Source organism: Panicum virgatum, chromosome 8K (assembly GCF_016808335.1).
Source record: "Panicum virgatum strain AP13 chromosome 8K, P.virgatum_v5, whole genome shotgun sequence".
NCBI classification, from domain to species: domain Eukaryota; kingdom Viridiplantae; phylum Streptophyta; class Magnoliopsida; order Poales; family Poaceae; genus Panicum; species Panicum virgatum.
This window is the reverse complement of record NC_053143.1, coordinates 18201869-18224286: the sequence shown is the minus strand read 5'-3', so window position 1 is coordinate 18224286 and position 22418 is coordinate 18201869. Positions and strand designations below refer to the sequence as shown.

General features: G+C 45.5%; 1 protein-coding gene across 2 annotated transcripts; it reads left to right on the top strand.

Annotated features, from left to right (window-relative positions):
- Positions 1-14: 14 nt before the first annotated feature.
- On the top strand, positions 15-5900 carry LOC120644116 (receptor-like kinase LIP1). 2 transcript variants are annotated; one of them, XM_039920678.1, is made up of 5 exons: positions 15-215; positions 757-1010; positions 1126-1354; positions 1457-2026; positions 5237-5888. In XM_039920678.1, the coding sequence occupies exons 1-5, from the start codon at positions 121-123 to the stop codon at positions 5643-5645; spliced, it is 1557 nt and encodes a 518-aa protein (XP_039776612.1). In that variant the 5' UTR covers positions 15-120; the 3' UTR covers positions 5646-5888. The 2 variants fall into 2 exon arrangements, with proteins under 2 accessions (XP_039776612.1, XP_039776611.1); XM_039920677.1 differs by having other exon boundaries at positions 16-215; positions 5222-5900.
- Positions 5901-22418: the final 16518 nt, after the last annotated feature.

Sequence of the window (22418 nt, the reverse complement as noted above, 5' to 3'; positions counted from 1 at the left end):
GGTCTGAGATGCATGTGGGCAATATTGTCATTTCGCCTCGGCCCTGATGAGTCAACGACTCGATGGCTCTCCCCCGACCCTTCTGCTCCCTTTCCTCTTCCTCGACGCCTCCAGCAAACCATGGCAGTCGCTGTGTTCGCGGTTCAGCAAGAGCTTGCAGGCTCGATCGTTTCCAGTATCGCCGATGAGCTATTTCGGGCATATGCTTCAGACTGGTATGATATCTCTGCCTCGCTCTCCCTATCGCGGCTTAATTTCTTCCATTTGCAGAGAGCTAGATCCAAGCGAAATAATTCCGTGTTGCGAGCTAGACAAACACGCATCGCAAACATATGCATACACTGTGGGATAAAATACAGTTTAGTTCCTCTTCGGAGACAACCGGCGAAGTAGATATTATCCAGTATTTCTAGGAAAAAAAGGTAGAAATAATGTAGTTTTAAGCCTCGATAGTCAAATTTAACCTCGCCGGAATCAAATTTATCGGTTCAAACAAAATATTTTCTGCAAATATACAACGACGACTCCGCTCGGGGAGCTACAAGCAGCTGCGCAGAGCACAGCAGGAAGGGGATTGGGAGGTTGGTTATAGCTGTGTTACCGTACGATAGCTGCTCTGATTTCTCCATAGACATTCAGATGCCGTCGGAATATCTCAAAAAGGGCAATATTGTTAAGAGTTAAGACCTATCGGTGGCTTCTTTATTTTCCCTTCGATATGGAGAACATCTGAATGTTTTTTCCTCCTCCACACAGCAACAGATATGCTGAAATCCATGGTATCGCCTATGAGCATGAGAGGCCATCCTCTGCTTCACCGATGGTGTATCGAGTCGGTTGTCGGAAGTCATGTGAAGTTTTGAAGGCCTCTGAATTCAGTACCGTGGAAACCGTTGAAAAGAGCATCGAATCATCTGCGTCAGTTCATAAAAAAATTGTGGAGTTCATTGGAGAAAGAGCTCGTGCTCACAAGACGCATAGGTTACTCTGTACACAAAAACAAAACCTTGGTAAGCATCATACTTCTGGTGTGACTGTTCCCTACTTGTAGAATAACTATCTATATAGTAGGGAATCATACTTGCACATGACGAGATAATTATTAATCTTTTTGTTGATACACAGATGAGCATCACGGAATTGATTGGAACACACGCTACAAAATGATTAAGGGGACTTGCGAGGGCTTTTCATACCTCCAGAGGCAACTGCAACATTGTATTTATCATTTTGATGTTAAAGCAGAAAATATATTGCTGGATGCAAATATGGTGCCAAAAATCACAGATTATGGCATGTCACGGTGCTTCGGGGAAGAACTAGCACGAAACATGACAAATTGTATAGGAACACAGTAAGCTGCTTCATGTTTCATGCGAACTGAATTTTTCTGTAAGCAGAAAATTTATCTAACATAAGTTTGACATACTCATTAACCATGTATGCTGTCGTTCAGGGGGTACAAGGAGCCAGCGATGAATGGAAAGATAACCTCACATATGTCCGACATATACAGTTTGGGTGTCATAATCTTGAGTATATTGAAGATTTATTGGAGGAACAAGCAACAGGCAAGGCAAATAATGTTGATGCTTGAGTCATCTTCCGAACAAATGAAGAGATTAAACCAAATAGTTTTAAGCTGTCTGGAAAAAGGCAAATCCACGAAGGTTACGAGAAGCACTGTTTCTTCAACGCGACGAGCAGCGCATGATATCATCGTCCCAGATTCTGGTGTTCGCATCAGCGCCATGGTTGACGTCCCCAAAACGAAACCTTCCCCGGCTTGTATTAACATAGACAAGGCACCATCAACTCCTGAAGATTCAGTGATCCTTGTGCTTGAGTCCGGAAGCAGTAAATTGGCTCAAACACCATCTACGCATCGACATCTCAGTCATAGTAACCAGACAGATGAACGGAGCAACAAACCACTCTCTAATAGAGCTCCAGCGACCAATTCGTCAGCAGACAAAACACGCGCTACAATGGAACCTAATAAGCTTGCTGATGATGAAGCTCACAGGTAGGTTTTTTACTATGCCTTCCAACTTTCCTTGCCATCTTGACTCCGATCCAAAGCTATACAACTAAAACTAGCCCTTGTTTTAGTAATCTTCCACTAAGCTTGAGAAGATCTTCCAAAGGAAACAACTTTGTGCTGATGAACTATACCAATTTCCTACGTGATCATCTTAACACTATTAAATGGAAGCTCGGTAGCCTTTATGCTACAGCTCTTTTAGGGTGCATTATACTACTATTTAATGATATATAGAATAGAGAAAATCTAAACATCCATTGCTAAAGATAATTTATTAATTATCACTACCTCTACTAGACTACTACTCCCTCCATTCAACTATCCAAGGCCCATTAGGAAATCTGAAAAATCCAAGTATGCAAGGCCTATTCCAGTTTTTCTCGAAGTCATGGTGCGCGACGCTTCGTGGACCGTCATGGAGTAACTCCGTCCCCGGATCCATTGTGGCACCATGATTTTTTTCTAACCTATCGCACGTCCACCCATGCGTAGTGGATCCCAGTGGCCAAATGCCATAATTAAGAGGCTAAACTGTACACGTTAAACGAGGATGAAGTAATTGCATTTTTCCTTCAAGTTAACTCTTCCTTGGTCTTTGAGTCATGAGCAAATGGACCTTAGATAGTTGGATGAAGGGAGTATAACACCATGCTACCATTAAAATATATTACAGTGATGCATCTATGTTTTTTCTTCATAAAACGCAAGTACTACCTATACTATTCACTTATAGTACCCATACCAAGCATGAAGTTTTCAGGTCGTTTTAACTTTTCTAAGTGCAATATATTTGCTATATATCTAGGTATATATTGTGTCTAGGTGTATAACAAATATAATGCATCTATCAAAACCGAAACAACATACAATTTGGAACAGGAGCAATATACAATTAATTTTAACCATCAAATATTTTTATGTTACTCTTTTTGTATCTGAATGGAACTGCAGGGGAGCTCCCCACTGCCTTTTTTAATTATATAAAATGAAAAGTTATGGCCCTAGATCCAACAAAAGATCCTAAGTAAACAGAAGCCCAACAAAATATACTAGCCCTTTTCAAACACTGGTATAGCCTAGTATAGAGCACCATAAAAACTATCATGGTAATCTTCATAAGACGTGCTAGAAAAAAAATCCTAAAAATAAGACAAAAGAAAGAAACATCCCCATGTGCAGCTAGAGAGAGGGGTGATGTGGCTGGCAGATGAAAAGGTAGAATAGATATTGTACCTGGCGCGCTCACGGTAGTCGTCACTAATTACGGTGTCCGATTTATTCTTTCTGGTCAGACACTCAGCGCCCTAGCTACCGATATCAGTATTGTGATGGATTGTGATTAGATGAGAGGAGCCATCAAATAAGCTAAATTGATTAGTTTCGTGCAAAGAAAAGAGAAGAAGAAGATGATTTTAACACGATTTGGTAGGGTACCTAGCAACGCTGTAACGGTGAGGGGTAGAGTGGAGGGCAGAGGCCCAACGACGAGCATTGTCCAGGCTCGAGGCAATGCCGTTAATGGAATGGACCACAGACTGAGGGCAGCCTGTCACCCTCACGGTGAGTGTCCCAAGCCTACTATGGTGTGGCAACCTAGCGACACCTACAGTAGGACAAAGTGAAGCTTGGCCTAGTCATTGGTAGAGCTCCATTGGGCGCGGTAGGGCACAGGTACCATGCAAAGGCCACAGTCACCACCATAAAAAGGATGGGTGCGAAGATGTGGACCGACAACACCCATAGAAGAGCGACTTGACGGCACGAACCAGAGACCGCCTAACAACTCTGATCTACTTCTGTTTGACAATGTTGTGGCGGCGGATCTATAGGGGCAGTCCTGAATGCTAGCTATGAGGGCGCTGCCCCAGGAGAGATCAATCTCGCTAAAGGCAACGCAGTAGGCCACATAAGCCATGGTCCAAGAATTAAAACCCTAAGCAACCTGGATGCAGATGACATAGAGCGAAGGCAAGCGCAAAAGCGGAAACTCTCTGAGAAGAGTAAAAGACAACCACTAGCAAAGTTTCCAACAAGACGCCATAGGCGGCGTTCGTCGTCTGACCAATGTGGTCAAAACTTTCACCCGGAAAGCTCACCTGAGAAGAGGGGAGAGGGGGCAAGAATGATGCCTTCAAAAAAGGTAAAGGGTGCCCGGGGTGTTGCCGTCATTGTCCCACAAGCAGACCCTGGGCTTTCGCCTCCACCCCATTCCTTCCCATAGATGAAGGCCGATGTACATAGCCACTTCACAGGAGAGCCCACCGGCCGGTACCCCGCCCAGACTACCGCTAGAAGGGGTGGCTAGAAGGGTGCAAAAGCAACCACCCAAACAAGGGATGGGAGGCCGACATCCGGCCCCCACAAGTATGACGCGCGCGACTGGAGGTGGCAAAGGTCCGCCGTAAGGTGACTGACGACGGCGACGTGGCCATAGGCCTCTGGCCGGCAACCCATGGAGCGGCGGCGTGGCCACAGCCCCGGCCACCCGAGAGTGGCAGCGGAGGCACAACACCTTGCGCGGCAGTGGTGGCGACAGCCATGGGTCCCCCGGCCACCCCAGCCGCCAGGAGCCTAGCACCGGGGGTGGGCGGTGGTGGCGACCATGGCCCCCCAGCCACCGAACAACGGCGGCGGCACGCCCCCACACAAACTGATCCACCGGAGTGCCAGCACCAGATGAGGGTGCCTACAGATCCGGCCTGGGGAACCTAGATCTAGCGAGGGGAGCGTTGTTTCCAGCCCCGACGGCAGAGGAGGAGCGGCGAGGTTGGAGGCCAGCAGAGGAGAGCGGGGGAAGAGAGAGGAGAGAGAGGACGACGGAGAGAGCTGAGCCGTGGACTGCCACTGCCTCCGGCGGCGGCCATAGGAGGCGGCCGACGGGAGGGTGGTGGATGGTGGCGCAGGGTCATCCCCCACGTCGCTTGGGAGAGCCGGGATTATTATACATTGCTATCCTAACTACCGAATATACTCTAGCATTGCCATCTATTATATTCTATGAGATACAATGTGAGGATATATATAGAATGATAATGGCCGAATATTTCACACTGTGTTGTAGAGGCCGGAATATTGAAATATTCCTTTATCTAAAAATAGAATGATAAGGGCTATACTTAAGTCATAATTAGACGTGTTAACAAATAACTTATTTCTGCTGCTATGATCTATTGTCAGTGAACCTAATTCCAGTGTCGACGAACGCGATACCAATGAGGTGGCAAGGAGATCCTGCAAATGGTATGTCGCAACCGGCGCAGCACATCACGCCACAGGGGACCGTGGTCAAATCACCAACATGGTGGAACTCGAGAACGATAACCTTTGTGTTCAGGCGGCAGATGGGACGCCCATGCCTGTACGTGGCCGCGGCAACGTGGAGACCGACAACGTGGTGCTTCCGGACGTCTACTACGTCCCCGGGCTTTGGACGAACCTTGTTTCCGTCGGCCAGCTTGCCGGGCTGGATTACTGCGTTGGGTTTAGCCGCGGTGCGTGCCACGTCAGTGACGCCGCCGGCACGGTCGTCGGTACGGCCCACGCCAGGGGAGACGGCCTGTATGAGGTGGACCATCTGAGAGTGCCACTTGACATGCGATGAACTGCTGCTGATGAATCATGAACGAGTACGCAGGCATATTTACGGTTGTGCGAGCTAGTGCGATCGATGTGTGTAACATGCAATAAGGGCGACCGATCCATGCACTATATTGCTTTCTCGCTTTTGTTGAAACTTATTTGTATGTCTTCCTGTATGTCTTCCTGATCAGCCCAATTCCACTGCACCAACTATGCAGGAAACCATGTTCCATGAACTGGTTATCATTATATATGCTATTGCTTATGTGTTTTTTTATTTCTTTCCCCCCTGTGGCTTCTTATTCTTTGAGGTGGCAGTCTTCTTTTAGCCTTTGCAATGTGAAATTATCCCAGGCCATGTTGTGAAAATGAGCTGACGGAATGTGAAGGGGCACGCATGCAGTACTGACGGAGAGTCAGACGGATTTGCACTAACACCAGGTTGGCAGCAATTTGTTTTGTTATTATCACATTTTGGGCGAGGTTTATCTGGTTTATGGGAAACTAGTGCCAGTCAGCAAATCTTTTGAATAAATGACAACGGGAATCGGGAAGCTTGTTCTTGTAACATCTTCAAAGATTCTTCATTTACTTCTATATAGTATACTTACAAATTTAGATCCTTTGTCCTGTTTGTGATGCTTGATATACTTCGATTTACATCTGGCCAAGTCAAAGTATGGATAAGTTATTTGTATTTGTGTGTATACGAATCTCAATTTTTTCACCAAGGGAGAAGTTTCCGTTGAATTTTCATAGCCTCTGTTAACTTGGCTGGCTGGGTACAGATTGATATGCATGCACCAGCAGGCTTCAACGTTCGGGGCATGAATGAATAATCAAGTAATATTACGTGCTTAATTATTGTCATAAACTTTTGGAAAAACTAACGTATTAATCTGCCTTCCATGCGTTCATGTGAGTATATATACGATGATTACTCATGTATATATAATAGTGTTTTAGTATATTGATATGCATGGCTCCAGTTCATGATTAATATGGCCTTGCTACTTTGCACTGTATATATTGTAGGACGTATATATACTAATGTTTATGCGGCCTCCTCTTTAATTAATATATATAATAATCCATGATTATCTCTTGATAAGATTTCCTTACTCGGCAAAAGACTTCACATGTTGCCCCAGCTCATCACAAGTTGTACGATCACCAAAACTGTGTTGGCACTGTGAAGAAAAGACATTCTCCCGAAAGAACACAAGTTCACTCACACTCTAGCACAAGAGGGTCAGACACGACGTGTTTTTTAGTTGTTCCACTGCTGCACACAAGCTAGCGCCTCACAGGATCACGCACATTTCACCTTTTTCTTTCTCTCCGTAGAAACTGAATGCGTGTTTAGATACAACACACGCTCGTGTTTAGTCTACGTACGTCTACCTCGCCGCCGTAAACTAATTAAATAACTAATAATAATGCATCATCATGGCTAGGAATAACAGAATCCAACGAACAACTTCAATTCAAACGTATACTCAGTCCATGCAAAGCTCGGCCGTCCCTTTTTCTGTTCCTGAAAGTCAGGACGTGTGCCTGGCAGCAAACACCTGCAAGTCAGGATGCAAGTGGGTCATTTTTGGGTCAACCGGTGTCCAACCCACCCAACCCAAAATTAAGTATAAGATTATCCAAAAGCTTACCCAAAAAACGCTATTACTAGTTTCCTAGCTAGATGTAGACGGAGACGGTGAAGTTGCCGTTCTTCCCGCCGGACATGTCAAAGTGAGGCTTCGCCTTGGGCCACAGCATGGGGAACTCGCCCGCCATGTACGTCATCTCGGCGACGAGCTCAGTGTCCACATCGTGGTCACCTGGAGGTGCCATGGTCCTCACGCCGCCGCCATGCGCGCAGACCTTGGCCCTTCTCGCGCCGTCGATGCTCTCGAGCGCCGACACCTTGTCGTCGTTGAAGCTGTCCACTGGCACCGGTGGCCACTAATCCTCCTTGTTGTGCTTCGTTCGTGGCTCTGAAGCTCCATTATTATGAGCTCCTCTCCATCTCCGCTACACTGTGACCATGGCGGTCACCAAATCGAGAATTCAAGATCTCCATTCTCAAATGCCCGGATTGGGTGTGTTCATGACTTCATGCTGGACTGAGCTATACGCCCCCACGAGATCGATGAAATAGGACCCAATCGAGCCAGAAAAAAGCAAATCAAGCTATAACCATGGCCATGGTGGTTGGGGAGGACACGCACCTGTAGGCTTGTAGCAACATCACCCGACACAGCTGATCCCGCCGCCGGCGTCCATGCCTGGGACAACTCCAATCGCGAATTCGCGACGGCCACCACTACCACCACAGAACGGATCCCCGCATCGCCCCCTGCAGCTACCTCGCGCACTAATCTGGCTAACCTGCACCGCGACTGCGCTTGCTGACGGCAACGAAACAGAGGCTGCCATTGCTGGCTACTCCACTCCATGAAGCTCATCAGCAGGACCCAACGCCAACGAAACAGAGGCTGCCATTGCTGGCCCGCTCATCAACAGACCCCACGAGTGGATTGGCTTTAATGCTGAGCTTGTCTCCACGGAGAGGCCACATTTGTTTTGGGTTACCCAATTACCCACGGTTGGAACCCAAAGAATCAAAAAATTATTGGGTCGGCCCTATAGGATAATTACACTATTTTTCATGTTTTGGGTATTGTTTAGTTGGGTCAACCCAACAAAACTTGCATCGTGACCTGCAAGGCTAGCTGACTCCAACGACCCGTGTGCACTCGCCTTGCTGCCATCTAGGCACTACGTACGTATATATACGCCATGCAGCACAGCCAGCGCGTACGCCCAATTAATAACAGTAACATGGACTCAGGCCGGCAAGTTATTGGCTATTGCACGCTAGACTGACGTACACACACGAACATGGTAAAAAATATAAATAATAAGATTAACTCTGCTGGCTCCAAAAAACCAGAAACCTGATCCCACTTTGAAAACAGTCGTCCCCGCTCGGGCGACAAGGCGGCTCCCTCGAACCTAGCCGCCGCACCTCCCGCCTCCCCTCCCTCCCACTGCCGGAGCGAGTCACCGAAAGCTTGTGCGACCCACAGTGAAGGCGGCGGCGGGGCCTTCCCCCTCTCTCGGGCGGCTTGGGGCGGGTGAGGTCGCCTCGGCTCCCCTAGAGCTCCTTCGTCTGCTGCGGGCGTTTGCGTGGCGGAGGCGGCAGGGGCCACTAGATCCGGCGTTGCCACGACCGGATCTGGTGGCGGCGCGACGGGGGCGCGTGATGGTGTGTCGGGGGAGGCGGCGTCCGGCGTCGGGGAGCAACGACGGCTGCGGATTGTGCAGATGTGGGCGCAGATTGTGGCCATTGCGGCCGTGGCTGGCCGTGGTCGGCGGTGGCGGTAGCTGCGATTGGGAGCCTCTGCCTTGACAAGATCTGGGCTTTGAAGGCTTGGAGATGGTGGGGGTCGGGGGAGTGATGCACGCAGGCGACGGGTGCTGAGGTGAAGAGGTGGTGTTTCCCTTCTCCTCCCTAATATGTTACTGGTCCGGCGCTGCTATGGTGGTGGGGCTGGAGGGCTGCAGGTGCTTGCTGGGGGCGCCGAGGTGGTGTTTCGGGCTGTGTCGGGCCTCTCCTGGTAGAGGCGTTGCGGAGGCAAGGGGGAGTGGGCTGCTGGCTTGGCCGAGTGCGTGCGGCAGGCATGGTGCTGAGCCAGGCGAAAGCCTTCACTGACGCTAGTGTCGGTGGCAATGATGGCGTCGCCCCTGTGGTGTCGCTCTCCCTACTGGGGGCACCATTGCGAGGCACCATGTACCTACTGCACGGGGCTCTTTAGGGTGAAAACCTTTTTTCATTTTTGGAAGTGCGACGGTGGCGCCTTGGCATCGTGACCTTCTTGGAAGCATTGCATCTGGAGGCTTGTCTTGGCTTGTGGCAGTGGAGGTGGTGGGTGGTTGGTAGAGTTGCCTGTGTGCAATGGAGAGGATGTGCGCACAATCTGTGTTGGCAGGGAGATGCAGAGGATTGATGAGTACTGGAGGTCTTGAGTTGGCACGCAAGGTGCAGTGGTGTTCGTGGCGACGGTTGGGCGGAGGTGTTGCTCTCATAGAGGTTTTAGATATTTGAGTCCCTGCCAGAGAAGTGTGAGGCGGTGGGTGAGGCAAGTCCCCAATGCAGAGTGGTCAGGATCAGTGGTTTTCATTGTTTTTGCGATGGGAGTGTTCTGCTGAAGCTACACTGAAGCAAGGGGAACGATGAGCGTGTGCGTGAGGTTTGAGGGGGATAGTCTCATGGTGGAGGAGTTAAGGTAGTCATTCGGACTTGCAGCGGGCTGCGGCATTAGGCATGGCCCAGCGTTCGTGACGACAGCCGGCTTTTAGCTCATCTCTCAGGTTGTGGTGGTGTAGTGTTGTGTGGTGTGCGTTTATTTGGATGGTGGTGTACGCTTTGGCGCGTTATGTACGAACGCTTCTTCTTCTTATATGACATAACAACACTCCTACTACCTTTAAAAAAAATAGAGTAACTCTAACCGTACATAATCATAGTGTCTTCTTTTATTCTAAAGAAGACGTTCCACACAAAGCACACCACCAGAAAAGGTTATTATAGACTTAACTGCAGGCACCTTGTTGATTTAATGGCCTTGTTTGGATCATTCTAGTTCCTAGAACGCACTTTTTCCGAGAAAAGAATCTCGCTTGCATGGAGTACTAAATGAAGTCTATTTGCAAAATCTTTTTAGGGATGGGTGTAACTTTTCGTGACGCATCTAATGACGGTAATTAATTGATGATTGGCTATAGTGATGCTACAGTAACCATCCTCTAATTACGCGGTCAAAGGCCTCATTAGATTCTTCAGGGTTTCTAGCGCAGGGTTGTAGAGTTAGTTTTGCAAACTGACTTCATTTAATACCAGTAATTAACGGTCAAAATTTCCTAGCACAAGTTGCTCTAGAAAACCAAACAGGGCCAATATCGACGGATCACCACTACTAGAAAAGAGGCCTTTAGTACCGGTCGGGAACCCCGGTTTGTACCGGTTTCCCGACCGGTACCGCGCCATCGGTACTAAACGCGCCTGTGTTTAGTACCGGCCGGGCTGACCGGTACAAAAATGCGCAGTTTAGTACCGGTTGGTAACACCAACCGGTACTACTAAGTGTTATTTTGGTTTGTTCCTTTTAATTGTGTTTCTCCACTTATCATTTTAGTTTTAGTTAATTAGTATTCGTATTTCGTAGCCATTTGCGTATTTGCATTCGTATCTAGCATTCATATGTATTGTTCGCGCAAAACAAAAGCAATTATATATACATATTATATTGATATACACTTCATTAATTACAAGTACTTATACTAGTAATTTGGAGTACAAAAATATTTACAAGTAGCCATAATGATTAGTTTTTCCGACAAGTATCCAAAAAGGATAATAATACTAGTCATCGTCATCGTCGTTGTCGCCCCCGCGGTTGTTTCTATCAAGTCGACCCACGCTTATCCTTTGATCTGAATAAAATTCTCCTTTTCGATTTATGACCTCATCTAGCAGGAATCCATAGAGTGATTCTTGAATTGCCCTTATTCTTTCCGATTCGATGAGGTCCTCCTTCATACACCAAATCTGTCAAGTGCAAACACCAAAATTTTCTATTTGTACCTCCATGGAATTAAATGAAAGAAATTGTTATATATTAATGTAACACGTACATCAAATTGTTGTTGTGTCATCCTCTTGGTGGAGGAGCAAAAACCCTGTATGTACTCACATACATAGTAACCACATAGGTTGGTTCCTTGCTTCTGTCTGAAACACTATATATTGATGTGGGTTATGAAATATTCATGACGTTTAATGAAATCACATTAGATGCGCGATATGTATCCATTCCGGAAAGTCAGTTTTGATATAAAAATCAGAAGTCGGTGTCGCGACTCCTATGTGATTACGGATAAATCGAGCCCATGCTTTTTGAAGGATGTCTATGAGAGATTGATACTCTTCTTTTGGTTTCCGCAAGTTGTCGAACACCACAACTCGGGACCGATCGTTCTCGATAGAGAGCAAGATCCAATGGAAGCTGTTGAAATTGAAGTGATGAAAAGAAGTTAATTAAAGGACTCACTTAAATTTTTATGGTAAATTGAAGTGATGTAAAAAATTAAAGGACTCACTTGAAGTTGTACGACAATAGAATGAATGTGCAAGCATGCTGCCTATCCATGGCCGTGAATATAATATTTGTGGTGCGATTTGGCCATTTGCATACTGACTCTTCATTTACGACATGTGGATTAATGAAGCCGATGTTGTAGATCCCCTTTTTTCGGCATTTTTGCACCTTCATCCTACTCGATTAGAAATACAATGATGGGATGAGAAACCACAGACTTAGTATAGCTAGATAGTATAGAAATGAGAGAGAAAACACTTACATGCATAATGTACTGAGGAGGGACTTGTCTAGAGCATCTTGATGGTATAGATGTCACAGATTTACAAGTTCAATCCATACATCGTCCATCCCCCGATGAAAATGGCTATCTTTAATGCGAGCAGCGAATATAATATTTCCCTCTGAAGAATATTTCAAGTACCAGTAATGGAACTCACACATTCTCGTTGGTAGCATGTCAATCAACTCTGGCCACATAAGAGGTTGTCCCAGTACAAATTGTTTTCTGCCTGCTCCTTCATGAACTGGGAATTTTTCTTTCCCTTCCAGCTGAGCTTTTGTGAGCCCGGTTTCAGCCACAAACTCTGCAAGTGTCGCATCCTCTTTTGAAAGGACCTTGAGATCGGGTACCCTTTATTTGGGTTGTTCGCCGAGCTGGGGGACTTGGTTGTACCTCCGATTACTCTTCTTCTCCCATGATTTTGTAATCGAGTGGTCGTAGTCCGATATCAATTCTTTTTGCTTTGGTTGGCACATCATGGATAGAAAGAATTTCTTCGATGCTGGATCCACTGGTTCCTTTGGCGGAGGCTTCTTTGGCTTCAACTGCTTGCGCACGTCTTCTTGCACCCAAACAGTCAATTCCTCATCAGTCATTTCGTGACCTGACTTCTCTGGCGGGGGCTTCTCTTTCTTCTTTCGTTCTTGGGTCTTCTTCAGCCTTGGAGGTGGCGGTGGCGGCAACCAAGCATATTCCTTCTTCTTTGCGGGGCGAGGAGGTGGCGGAGACGGACTAACACTCGGCTCCCCGGAAGTGGCCGGTGACAGCGATGGACTAATGCTGGGGTCCTTGGTTGCGGGCGGTGACGGTGGATCCACAATGGGCCTCGAAGACCCTTGAGCAGCTGGTGACCTCGGAGACGGGCTAGGATCCCTACTTGCAATTCTTATATACTGTTTCTTCCAATAGATCCAAGTGTGGAGGGCCTGTCCTAACTCCTCTTCTCCATCGCCTCCAGGGATCTCGAGGTCGAGGTCTTCCCATCCTTTCTCGACACGGTCAACGATGACTCTGCATATCCTTTTGGGATCGCCATGACATGGATTGTCCCGCCTTGAACAGGGACTTCAGCAACCCCGTGAGCGACTACTTTTAGTTTTTTCCTGAGCTGATATAGAAGCTCACAGGGTCCTCACGGCGATGTCGTCCACAGGGTAATGTTCTGCAACCGTTTCCTCTCGATCTGCAGTTGGGTGTTCCATTGAAGCGACGCTGCTATGACGCTGCTAGCCGACGGGGCTAGTCTCGAACTGAGCCATTGATCTGGCTTCTGGTTGTTGCTACTAGTTAGCTGTAAGGGCATGCAACTTCTCTACGGCTTCAGCTTTTTTTCTCTGTCAGCTTCGATATGTATCTATGTCGCCACTGAAGCCATGCTTCCATGGAACTACGCTCATGCCTCGGACACATCCCGTGTGTTCAGGTGTCCCGAGAGCGTACGTCAGCTCGTCTTTCTCTCTATCAGGTTTGAAGCTGCCTTCTGACACGGCCTTGAGTGTGTCATCGAGCTTGTTGGCCGCTTCTCTTATGGCGTCGCTAGTGACAAACGAGCCATCTTCCATGTTCAATGTGCCTCCGTGAGCATAAAAAAGTAATACTTTGCTCACAGCGGCCAGTTGAACGTTGCCGGTAGGATTCCTCTTGCAATGAGGTCCTCTTCCATCTTCTGCCACTTCGGAATAGCCGACTTGTAACCTCCCTGGCCAAGATGATGGAAGTGTTTTTTCTTGCTCGCATTCTCTTTGGCTTGTGCTGTTCGTTGTTCGCTGTCCTCGGATGATTTGTATTGCACAAATGCATCCCAGTAAGGATGTTGTTTCTTGAACGTAGTCTTTGTTCAAGTTTTTCTTGAACGTCTGAAACGCAATAGCCATCTTCTTCATGACCCAATCCTTAAATAGTTGTTCGTGCTCCTCCGGAACACTGAAGTGTCGTTTCACATCTACCCATAACATTTCCTTTTCTGTGTCTGGGACGATGTCATTGTCATTGTCGGTGGCTTTGCTTTTCTTCCATAACTTAAAGCTGATGGGGATATTCTCACACACAGAATACCTGCATTGATTGACGACTGTTGTCTTAGCATCCTTGGGAGACTTTGGTTCACCATCCGGGTACAATGAGGTGATGGTGGTATGCCCCTCCATCCTTTTCTTTGAGCCTCGTTTCCGTTTCGGCTTCCTCGATCCGGATGCCTGGAGAAATAGATATTTCATACACGTTGAAGTTTTTTAGGAACAGAATTCATCATGAAGTTGAACATATATATATGTATGTACGAATTTCAATACTAACTTCGGCTGTATCGTCTTGCGCAGTCATTTGCTCTGACTGGTCAGCATCGCCTTCATCAGTATCGTTCAAATACTAGCTGCCATCATGCTCGGTATCTTCTCCGCTTTGAGAAATTATGTCTTGAAGGAATGAGTCATCGTCCTCACGCCGAAAAGGTTCCATTTTGATGTCTATGTGAAATAACATTTGTTCAGTATGCGATTTTATACAAGTTAACATCGTATATAACAAATTACGAGTTAAACAAATGTAGATCCGCAACACATATTTTTCATCATATAATACAACATTTGTTACAATAAATATCATGATACATATGATACATGCATAAAGTTTAACATATCTTTCATTTTTATACAACTTTGTACAACTCCTATATATAACTATCTAATAATATCAAAAAGAATTAAAAAACAAGACGATAATACAATAAAACAACACATAATTTTTACAAAGAGTATTAACCAATAATACAATAAAACAACACATAATTTTATTACAATAAAACAACTAAATTATTCTACCATTTTTCTAGTTTATTGTACCAATTTTTCTAATTTATTCTACCATTTCTACAATTTTCTACCATTTTTCTAATTTATTCTAACACTTTTCTAATTTACTCTAGCATTTCTACAATTTTGTACAACTCCTATATAACTATCTAATAATATAAAAAAGAATTAAAAAACAAGACGATAATATAATAATTTACAAAGAGTATTAACCAATAATACAATAAAACAATACATAATTTATTACAATAAAACAACTAAATTATTGTACCATTTTTCTAGTTTATTCTACCAATTTTTCTAATATATTCTACTATTTTCCAAATTTACTCTAGCGTTTCTACAATTTTCTTCCATTTTTTCTATTTTATTCTAACATTTTTCTAATTTATGTACCATTTCTACAATTTTTGAATTTATTTTAAATACATAACCAATTTAAACAAGTATTAACCAATTTATAGTACTTCTTACAAAATGTTCTATTTTGTATCATTTCTACCATTTTTCTACTATTTTTCTAAATTATTCTATCAATTTTTGTATTTATTCTACTATTTTTCTATTTTATTCTACTATTTTTCTAATAAAATATAAAAAAGAATCAAAAAACAAAAAAAAACTGACGTCAGGGGCTGACGTCAGATCAATTTCGCGCGGTCGGCCGGGCGGGGTGGGGGAGGCGGCCGTCTGTGGCCGCCGCGGTGTACTGGTGCGGCGGCAGTGGGCCGGGGGCGGCAGAGCAGCGCGGCGGCGGTGCCCGGGGCGGCGGAGCAGGGCTCGGCGGCGCGGAGGAGAGGCGGAGGGCCCGGGCGGCAGCGCGGACGGAGGCGGCGTCGATGAGGCCGAGGGGGTTGGCCGGAGCTTCAATCAGCGACGGCGGTGGCGCGCGGAGGCCGGCGCGCGGGGTCGACGCGGAGGCGAGACAAGCTGCGGCGGTGGCTGCGTCGGCGGTGGCGTGTTGCGGCGGTGGAGGGGCCGGGCGCAGTGCGGGGAGAATGCCGCCGGGACGAGGAGGCGACGGTGAGGGGCCCAGCAGGGACGGCGAAGCGACGGTGCGGAGGCGGCGAGGACGGCGACGACGACGAGGAAGAGGGCGTTGGGGGGATCGATGCTAAGTGCTGGGGGTTATATAGATTTGCCAGTTTAGTACCGGGCAGTGGCTGCGCCCGGTACTAAACTGGCATCTGCGCCATTTAGTACTGGTCGCACCGGGCGATGGCTGCGACCGGTACTAAACAGCCTCAACTGGCGGGGAATTTTCGTTGAGGCTGTTTAGTATCGGGCATATATTTGGACCGGTACTAAACTGGCAAATTTTTATATTTTACTTTTTATGTCCTATATGTTATTAATGTATATACTAGAAATTACTTTTCATGTCCTACGGCTATCTGCTAGCGCACCCCTAGGGGTGCGCTATTTAACACCCAGCGCGTTGAATTAGTATTTAACGCGCTAGCAAGTAGCCCCGTCCGACGCCTGCACCAATAGACTGAAACCGAAAAAAGGTACTGGCTGGATTCCCGCAACCGGAAAAAGGTACTTTGTGTGCACGAACCCAACTAGAAAACTCGTATGGACTTTTCCCGTCACTGGAAACTTGGCCTGTGACCCAAAATGTTGACGTGGCAGGAAACCTCTCGTGACCAGAAAATATTATGTTTTGGTAGGTGGTTGTTAGCGTGTTGTTGCAGAAACCAGAAAAAACACATTTATGACTGCGAAATAATTTATTCTTGGCCGCCAAGCTCATTCGTTCTGGTTCCAGATGAAAAATAATAGTTCTCTTTTGATTACGCGGGCACAATAATTATATTCGTAACTAATAAATTGATAAAATTTTATTGGTACAAAATCACGTTTGATGAAGATATTCACAAGGATGTACTAGTCCAAAGAATCAAAGTTCGATCTTGGCATTCTTCCTCTTCCATATTTGGTTTTCTGAGGTTCCACATCATCAGTTTCGCATTTGCGCAGGGGCAGGGAAACCTAGAACACCAGAGCGCAGCCGCAGCTGCAGTGACCAATACTGGGAGAAGCACATTTTGGTGATGCTTGTACCTACAAGAACGCATAAATTTCAGCACTCGTACTTGAAACTATCAAAGGGATCGATTTTATACATACATATCACTAGTTTTTGCAGTAATTCAATGTACATATTTGTAAAGATAACCGCCACTTGTTTTTTCAATCCAAATTTTCAAGATTCACACTAAAAAACAACAGTAAGTTAATAGTATAATTAACTTGCATAAATGTGAATAAAGGACATGAATTTACTGCAAGCCGTGTCACTGCAGGTTTAAGATCATTGCGGTGGAATGTACCCACCATCACGCAGCTACAGAGACAATGACGAATCTTAAATTCAGAAATATGCAAATTACTGCAGATGAATCTTTTATTTACCTAATACTATCAGATTCACTGCAAAATCTGCAAGCGCAGTCCAATCACATTATTCCTTCTTGAAGCTCACATTTTTATAATCAGCAGGCTATGCGAACTGATCCAAACTGATGGCATGGAATTGTATTTCAGTCAAAAGAAACAATAACCACACGCCAGAGGAACATTAATTGAAGAGAGCCACATAGACTTATTTCTCCACCTTAAACGATAGTATCATCTGATTGCTCAATTAAGCACAAAAACTCTGAACAACAAGATAAAATCAGATCAGTAAATACGGTGAATTTAACACAAAAAAGAACCAATCACTAGCAGGTTCAAACGAAGTAAAATTAGTATCCAAAAATACAGAACTGTAGATCAATCAACTATACTATGGTAAAACGTGGTCCTATCAGCATAAATTTGATTATGCATCTTATTTTTGGTTCATAGAGTTACAGATCTTCCTCTTAATAAAAAACGGTGGGGTCCGTTCACCCCTCCGGCAGCGTTTTTTTATAGAGTTACAGATAACTGACCAGATTTGAGTTGCCGAAAATGAATCCTGGCGGTGGCAGCCGCCGCCATAAGCACATCCGTCGTGCTGCTGTCGCCCCAAGCACCAAAATTGCTAGCCACATATACTAATTAAATCTTAAATTTTAGACATCACCGCAATATATACCTATCGGACAGCTCACCTAGAGGACGGAGCCCACGACATCTGGTACTTGACCGCCGGGCGCCGGCAGGCTGCTGCTCCACACCCCTGGGTGCAGGCGTTTGGAGGCAGCCTCGGACAGTAGATGGCGGTATCGGCTCCCCTGTCAACGTGTCTGCGCGGGCGGCTGCTTCACCATGTCAGATTTGAAGCGCCTAGCAGGCGCTGCATGGGGATGGAGGCCGCAGCCCCAAGCAGCGATGGATGGCGGAGAGGAGCAGGAGCGCAGAATGATGGAGGATGAGATCACGACGAATCGCCTCGCCGCCACGGCCTGCTTATCCGGATCTACAGCAGTATCTGGTGTGGGAGAGGAAAGGAGGAAATGATCGTGGGCTCAGTTGGGAGTTTGGACCCACGGTGTATGAGAAAAATGATCATTTCCATTTTCCGGTTTGAACCTTCTAAATTTCCGATTGCAGGATGGATGCTAGTTGGTTTGGATCATTTTTCGGTTTAAAGAAGAATTTTCCGTTTTCAAATTAAAGTTTTTCGGTTTCGATTTGGATAGAGGATGTTTTCCGGTTTAAAGAAGAATTTTCCGATTTCGGGTTAAAGTTTTCCGGTTTCGATTTGGATAGAGGAATGATCAGTGTGCAGTGTGCTAAATAACTTATTCAGCACCCTGTCTGCTAAATAGAGAATATATATATATATAATATAATAGAGTAAATTGCACTCACCATACAACAACTTGGCAGGTGGGTGCAAATTGATCCAACAACTTGTAAACTGCTCATTTTAGTACAATAACTTACAGCTGGGTGCAGATTGATCCAACAACTTAGAAAATGCTTAATTTAGTGCAATAACTTGGTAAATTGGTTCATTCACAGTCCAAACGTTACACGATAATGTACTTGCTAACGTCAGGTCACAATAAAGAGTATATTCACGTCAGAACGTATTATTTGACCATAGATTTTCATTTTGCTACGGACGCCAATAATTTTTACATGGAGGGTTGGGATTCCCTGATAGAATTTGGTAGTTACACAGGATTATTATTATTTTTATTTTAAGTCTAGACTAGGTTTGTACCCGTGCGTTGCTAAAGGCAAAATAATTTATAAGTAAAATTTGACAAGCACTGAGCATTGGCAATACGTTGGCATTTAACTATAACTTCGATGATAAGATGATGTGGCGTTTTATTCAAACTGAAAGAACCTCTATAAATATCAAAGCATGATGATTACTATTAGAAAAGAGAAAATAAAAGACAAGATGTTGCAACAGCTGAGACTGTTTCAGTTGCTGAACCATAATAATCAATTAAACATACTATTGATCGATAAAGATAGATGGTTTTTAGAGCTCCAAGACCTAAAACATCCTTGACCGTTTTTATTAGTGATTGCATACTACTTCTGGGTCTCAATCCCACATGCAGCCTATATCAAATAACAGTTCTAATCTTCCTGCAAAACAAGATTCAAAAGTGGAGGTCTCATATCAATAACAAAAAGGATTAAAGATGATGAGCCTGCACCACTGAATCCAACTCCATGATGAGCTTAGTCTGAACCCACAATCCAAACACCAAGTTAAGATAGAAACGAAGCAGAATTAGAATGGGCCACACAAATAAACACATTTTAGCAGAACAAAGAGTGAGTCAAGCAAGCCTTAAATCTTAAAAATACTAAACCCATTTCCTTAAAACTGCAAGCTTTCGTTTACTGAACTTTCAACTACAACATATTAATTTAGCAATGAGATGCTATATGCTTTGCCAAAATGTAGTTTCAACATTTAGCAATGAGATGATATATGCTTTGCCAGAATATAGTTTCAACATACATGTTATGATTGATGACATGTAGCAATCACAGGGTCCAAGAAAAATTAAAGCTTATTTTTCCTACGAGATCATGTCAAAGCAAAAGATGCACTATGTGCTTATGGCATGTCCACTGGAACTACTAGATCATGTCATAGCAAAAGATGCACTATGCGCTTATGGCATGTCCACTGGAACTACACACAACAGGAGAATTAAAGCAATGTCCAAGAAAAATTTTGGAGGTCCCCGCTAAATATTGATGCAAGGTGGCTACGCAAGAATTGATCCAACAGAAGTTGACGTACATATAGGCGGACAAAATTGTAGGAGTCATTGTGATGATACGTTGTGTTCTTCTCCAGATGTATACCCTGCCTACCACAATGCGGCAGTAATGAAAATGATTTCAGAGCGTGTTACGAGTGGCAGGCACCATGTAAATTAGTCATTGAACAATTTCTAGATAATGTTCACTGAAGTCAAAAAATTGACCTCCTAATGTGCTCATTGTAGCAGACAATTTCATGTCAAGTCCACAATTCAAGATCAATCAGTACTCCTATTTAGGCCACCAACCAGCACTACATTCAAGCTAAAGCTATTTATCTCTCGCTCCCAGTTGGATCTGACATACATTTATCAACAATGCAACACCTACTTGCCATTCAGATGGCTGCGCCGAGGGCATGGGAAAAACAAGAAGGGGAGGCGTCTGTGCATTCGCTCCTTATATCGGAATGAATTGCAAATACAGAAATTACCTTAGCACCACAATGCAGGGTGGCGAGGGCGCCCGCTCCAAGCAGCACGAAAATCACCCACGACTAAGTCCCCTGAGCAATCAACACGAAATTAACCTGTCGTGACAATCAGATGTTGTTCCTACATATTTGTGCGTCAACCAAGAATTGTCACACAGGAACCCTAAGCAAGAGGGCAGAGCACAATTGAACCCTTTGCCCCCCTCCCTGGGACTGCATTGAACTTCACATCTGCAGAAGATGAAGATGGCCATACACGTCAGTCAATCTGACAACGATAGTCTAGGAGAGGTGCGGCTGTACCTGACTGGCTCGGCGGTGCGCTATTGCAGAGTCCGACGCAGGCGGGGAGATGCGATGCGATGTCCGGACGGTAAAGCCACTGATGGAGTCTAGAGTTCCCCATAGTCCAAATGATGAGACCCTCTGGAGATCAAAATTGTTGAATTGAAAGCTGATGTATTATATGAACGTCTGATCTGCATTCCATTTGCATACACCATCCGCCATATTAGAGTACTCATCCCAATGCGATATACAAACTAAAGAATGGGAAGTGCAGTAAGGATAATTTTGAGATGGTCGTTCAACGATCTTATGCATGTATGTGTACAATTTAACAACTGTCAGATAGCTAATTGTTAGAAATTTAGGCAATTTCGGACACAATTTAATTCCAAAATTAAATGTATAAACTAGCAATATTTCTATGACTTTAAGGAGTAAAATAAAACATGTGAACATGTTTATACTTATCATACATATAAGCATAAACAATATAAATAACCAAAGTTTCAGGGAGTACCCTGAAGCGGGGCCGTTGCCGGAGGCATTGGCTGCGCTGTTACCAACTGGAGTAGACATCTACTCGGTTGGCCTCAGTCGAAGTAGTCGAACTAAATCGGTGCAGGAAGAAGTTCGCAGTGCAGTCCCGCGAACGGTCACCAAGATGTAGTCGACGTAGTCGTTCGGCCACCAGAATGTAGTCGACGTAGTCGTTCGGCTCGTCCACCAGGAAGTAGTCGTTCAATCGGGCAAAGCCTTAGTATTTTTGAGCAGTCACGCTAAAGCGTTACCCAAAAACCTGATTGCCCGCCTATCCCGTGCAGGATCTCAAGGCGAGCAAGGTTTCGGAGGCCTGCTCACGCTAATTCTGTGCGCGCAGAAATTAGCGTTGGGGAACTCAGTTGTTGCAACTGGAGAGGGAGAAGAGAGGAGCCGAGTTGCCTCAGTGCTCTGGTGCAGGATGGATGAGGGGAATGACACTCCTTATATAGTGACTCAGGTGCTCAGGATCATTGAACATGGACACCATCAGAGTCATTTAGGTGATGCGGTTATGGCCATTAATTACAGATTTAATTGTATGTTTAATCACACGATTAATTGCTGTCAACGGCAAAATAGCCATCACATCGCACCGCGCCACGCCGCACCGCACCGCACCGCACCTGCACATCACGTCCGGCCGCGCACGCGCACCGCCCGGCCGTCCGGCCGCGCCGCGCCGCACCGCGCCGCGCCTCGCCTCGCCTCGGCCACGGCCACGGCCCGGCCCGGCCCGGCGCGGCGCGGCGAGGCGAGCGAGCGCGTGCGCGCGTGTGGTTCACCGTCCTCCTCTTACCGGCTTCACAAGTGGTGTACACGAAGTCCACCTTTTAAGTCGGTTGAGATCCTCCTCAATTCCCGGTACGGAATTAAGCATTGATTCCCTAGCATTAATAGTGGGCTTTAAATTCTTTTAATGCTTTAGAATGAATGGGCCAAGCCCATTACTCCAACAATCCCCACCAAGAAATTCAAGCCACACTAGAAATACCCTCATTCCCTCATTGATATACCAGTATTCGACAGAGACTGTTAAGTTGAACTT

What these genes read in the sequence shown, in the direction of transcription:
- LOC120644116 (XM_039920677.1), top strand. Translation starts at nt 121, where the DNA reads ATGGCAGTCGCTGTGTTCGCGGTTCAGCAAGAGCTTGCAGGCTCGATC. An exon ending in ACAAATTGTATAGGAACACA is followed by an intron (nt 1,355 to 1,456) that starts GTAAGCTGCTTC and finishes GCTGTCGTTCAG; the next exon opens with GGGGTACAAGGAGCCAGCGA. An exon ending in GCTGATGATGAAGCTCACAG is followed by an intron (nt 2,027 to 5,221) that starts GTAGGTTTTTTA and finishes ATCTATTGTCAG; the next exon opens with TGAACCTAATTCCAGTGTCG.